The sequence below is a fragment of the Mus pahari genome, chromosome 14 (assembly GCF_900095145.1).
Source record: "Mus pahari chromosome 14, PAHARI_EIJ_v1.1, whole genome shotgun sequence".
Classification (NCBI taxonomy): Eukaryota; Metazoa; Chordata; class Mammalia; order Rodentia; family Muridae; genus Mus; species Mus pahari.
In genome coordinates this window covers 45,181,201-45,185,522 of record NC_034603.1, presented here as the reverse complement: position 1 = coordinate 45,185,522, position 4,322 = coordinate 45,181,201, and the positions used below count along the sequence as shown (strand labels likewise).

The window sequence follows — 4,322 nt, the reverse complement described above, 5'->3', positions numbered from 1 at the left end:
CTCCTTCCCCTCTCTCTCCTTCCTCCTTCCCCTCTCTCTCCTTCCTCCTTCCCCCCTCTCTCCTTCCTCCTTCCCCTCTCTCTCTCCTCTTCCCTTCCCCTCTCTCTCTCCTTCCTCCTTCCCCCTCTCTCTCCTTCCTCCTTCCCCTCTCTCTCTCCTTCCTCTTTTCCCCCTCTCTCCTCTCTCCTTCCCCCCTCTCTCTCCTCTCTCCTTCCCCTCTCTTTCTCCTTCTTCGTTTCCCCCCTCTCTCCTTCCCCTCGCTCTCTGCTCTCTCCTTCCCCTTGTTCTCTCTTCCCCTTCCCCACCCTCCCTCCTAATTTCCTCACAGCCCTGCTTTTCCAGGACTTTGCATCTCACTGCTCCGCCTTCTTTGGATTCCTGCAAAGAAGTCTGCTGCTGACCCCCTCTCTGAGAAGCAACCTAGGAAGGTCCTTCAGGTAGAAGTCCTGGGAAGCCACCGGGTCAGGGGGCCCAGTCAGAGATACCTGTTGTCAATTGTCTGAAAACAATTTCTTTCATGTATTTTGAAGCGATAGTGACCCTGTCCACATTCAGTATAGTTTTTGTTACTTCATCTTGGTTGGGAGAGAAGTCCTTTAGTAAGGTTTTGGAAAGGTATTAGTATACGGTCAACTCACTGAATTGAACTAGAAGTTCAAACTCTTGAGAAATACTTAAATATTTATGATTAACACATTTTTTAAAAAAAAAATGTATTTATTATTATACATAAGTACACTGTAGCTGACTTCAGGAGCACCAGAAGAGGGCGTCAGCTCTCATTACCAATGGTTCTGAGCCACTGGTAATTTTGTTGGGGTTTGAACTCAGGAGCAGTCAGTGCTCTTACCTGCTGAGCTATCTTGCCAGCCCCAACACATAGGCTCTTTACAACACAATGTAGTTGCGTGTAGTGGAAGATTATTCCTGAGATCATAGGATTTATGCAAAATGTTGATACATGAGCCCGAAGGCTCTGAAGTCGTGTAGTAAACTCCTTCAGCATTACCAGTGTTGAAAGAGGGGAGGTTAAAAAAAAAAAAAATAAAGCCAGGCAGTGGTTTCGCACACCTTTAATCTCAGCACTTGGGAGGCAGAGGCAGGCGGATTTCTGAGTTCGAGGCCAGCCTGGTCTACAGAGTGAGNAGGCGGATTTCTGAGTTCGAGGCCAGCCTGGTCTACAGAGTGAGTTCCAGGACAGCCAGGGCTACACAGAAAAACCCTGTCTCGAAAAAAACAAAAACAAAAACAAAAACAAAAGAAAGAAAGAGGGGAGGTGTTGTGCACTATGTAGTGCAGGCTAGACTTGAACTCACAATCTTGCTGCTTCAGCCTTCCCAGTGCTGGGATCATGGGTATGTGTACTTCCTGCTGTGTAGGTCTCGTCCTAGCTGTTTGCCAACTGACACTCCGTGGTCACACCAACACTGTAAATTGGATGTGCTTCTTGATGGTGTGGTCTGAGACCACTAGGACGGTTTCGCCATAGGCATGCATCCTCCTTGGCTAGCAGCCAAGGAGGATGGACCACCGTTCAGTCTCTGCCCTGCTTTCCACAGGAGGCCCACGATACCAGGTGGATAACTAACTCTACCTGGGGGCCTAGTGGACAGGAAGGACAGTCCCCGCTTCCCCCTCCCAGCGTCCTTTCTTCCTTGTCTCCTGTGCCCCTCTCCATTCTCCTGGCATAGCTCGTCATGTTGTTCTCTCTTGCAGCCTTGTGAGCCAGACCAGGTGACATAGCCAGAGAGCTGCGGCCAGCCTAGGTCCATGTCAGGTTCCTCCGAAGTAACCAGCGCTCCATCTCAACTTCTTCCGCAGGTGGACATTGAACAACTAGACCCCCGCGGCCGGACTCCTCTGCACCTGGCTACCACCCTGGGGCACCTGGAATGTGCCCGTGTGCTCTTGGCACATGGTGCAGATGTGGGCAGGGAGAATCGCAGTGGTTGGACAGGTGGGCACCCTTCTTTACCTTAGTCCTGCACCCAGTGTCAGCCAGTCACCCGAAGTGGGCTGGAGTCTTACCCTGTGATATCACTTCCCTTCCCCCAGTGCTGCAGGAGGCTGTGAGCACCAGGGACCTTGAGCTGGTGCAGCTGGTGCTGCGGTACCGGGACTACCAGCGGGTGGTGAAGCGACTGGCGGGTATCCCCATGCTCCTGGAGAAGCTACGAAAGGTGAGACCCGGCTCTCCACCTGCCGGCTGTGGCCCTGTATCCTGGTCTAGTGCCAGCTCAGCCCCGTCTCTGTCCTCCTCCAGGCTCAGGACTTCTATGTGGAGATGAAGTGGGAGTTCACAAGTTGGGGTAAGAGAGGCTGAACTTGACGCGGGGACTCATGAGTTCACTGCCCTTCCTGGAGTGTGGTTCCATGCTCTTCCCGGGGCTCCTTCTCACCTAGCCTCAGCTCGATGCCACCTTCCAGCCAGGCCTTTCCAGGTTGCTCCAGATACTGTCATGATTCCACTATGATTTCTTTTCCGCTGTAATGGTTTGCTTACTTAGTGCCTGTTATTGGTGTGAGGTAAAGTCCAACAGACGGGAGACTTACCTTGTTCAGTGTTGTATCTCCAATGCCTGACATGGGTTTGGTGGTCAGTAAATACCTGTTGAAAGCTTGGATGAAGTTGAATGGTGGCATGAATGCACCGTGGGTACTAGAGACAGCGTATGTGAGCCATCCCTGCGCCCAGCCTCAGATTGTTCAAATCTCTGTGAGGGGTGATAGTGAAGGAAGAGCCTCTCCCGTGTGAGCTCCCTAGTTTTTTTTCTAGCTGTACCGCCAGCTCCAACTCCTGTGCCCCAAGTTGGCCCAGGAAACTGAAGTCCTTTCTGACCTTCACTTCCACCCAGTGCCTCTGGTATCCAAGATTTGCCCTAGTGACACATACAAAGTGTGGAAGAGTGGGCAGAACCTGAGGGTAGACACCACGCTTCTGGGCTTTGACCATATGACCTGGCAGAGGGGGAATCGCAGCTTCGTCTTCAGAGGTCAAGGTCAGTGAGGCAGTAAGTCGGGCAGGGTGGGAGGCAGCGGACAGCCCCAGACCTCTCTGACCCCTGTGCTGTTCCCTGGTGGCAGACACAAGTGCTGTGGTCATGGAGATTGACCATGACCGCCGTGTGGTGTACACGGAGACCCTGGCGCTGGCCGGGCAGGACCGGGAACTACTGTTGGCTGCTGCTCAGCCCTCGGAGGAACAGGTGCTGAGCAGGCTTACTGCGCCCGTTGTCACCACACAGCTTGACACCAAGAACATCTCCTTTGAGAGGTGAGCTGGTGTAGCCCAAGTGGCCAGGAGCCAGCCCGATGGGCCACTCTTTCACCTGGACCACTCTACCTCCCCAGGAACAAGACTGGCATTCTGGGCTGGCGCAGCGAGAAGACAGAGATGGTGAACGGGTACGAGGCCAAGGTGAGCACACCCCCGATCCACTTTCCCTAGCCTGTGGGTACATAGGCAATCCAGCATGGAAGAAAGGCGGGAGACCCAACAGGTTCCCAAGAAGGCCNTTTGCAGAATCCTTAGGGTAGTCATTTCCAAGGCTCTGTTTGGACATGCTGTATGGATGCAGAGAAACTTACACCACCCTCCTTCCTCCCTAGCCTGTGGGTACATAGGCAATCCAGCATGGAAGAAAGGCGGGAGACCCAACAGGTTCCCAAGAAGGCCATTTGCAGAATCCTTAGGGTAGTCATTTCCAAGGCTCTGTTTGGACATGCTGTATGGATGCAGAGAAACTTACACCACCCTCCTTCCCTCCTCACAACAGGCAGATGCTCTTTCCCCACTTTATAGATAAGTACTGAGCTTTCTCCATAGACCCCACTTAATCTTAAGCACTCCACCAAGCTGGGGTTGATGGCTGTTATCCTGGCCTACAGATGAGGCCACGAGGATTGGAGTGGCTCACTGACCTAGTAGAGGCACCAGAGCACTTACAGGCGATGTGTACAATTGTAGGTAGCAGAGCTAGGCATCGTATCTCAGCCACCTGTCCTCAAGGCCAGGCCTCTAAAACCCTGTCACTGAGGAACCGTACCTGCCCAGCACATGATGAATGAAGGAGCTGACATAGGCTTTAAGGCTCTGTACACGACTCTTCCCTGGTCTGTATGCTCAGAGAAGAGGTCTCAGGTGTCTTGGTTATTGCGTGCATCTCACTTAAAAAAAAATTTTTTTTTAAAGATTTATTTATTTATTATATGTAAGTACACTGTAGCTGACTTCAGATACTCCAGAAGAGGGCGTCAGATCTTGTTACGGATGGTTGTGAGCCACCATGTGGTTGCTGGGATTTGAACTCTGGACCTTCGGA

The 4,322-nt window shown here is 52.1% G+C and overlaps 1 protein-coding gene across 3 annotated transcripts in view; it reads left to right on the top strand.

Annotated features, from left to right (window-relative positions):
• The window catches only part of Ankrd13b (ankyrin repeat domain 13B), a 19,271-nt gene that overhangs the window by 10,689 nt on the left and 4,260 nt on the right, over window positions 1-4,322 (top strand). For all 3 annotated transcript variants that reach the window (XM_021212593.2, XM_029545974.1, XM_029545975.1), the window contains exons 2-7: window positions 1,822-1,957; window positions 2,056-2,180; window positions 2,264-2,309; window positions 2,856-2,999; window positions 3,085-3,274; window positions 3,352-3,418. In XM_021212593.2, coding sequence (XP_021068252.1) covers window positions 1,822-1,957; window positions 2,056-2,180; window positions 2,264-2,309; window positions 2,856-2,999; window positions 3,085-3,274; window positions 3,352-3,418 — 708 coding nt within the window. The remainder of the gene's footprint in view (window positions 1-1,821; window positions 1,958-2,055; window positions 2,181-2,263; window positions 2,310-2,855; window positions 3,000-3,084; window positions 3,275-3,351; window positions 3,419-4,322) is intronic.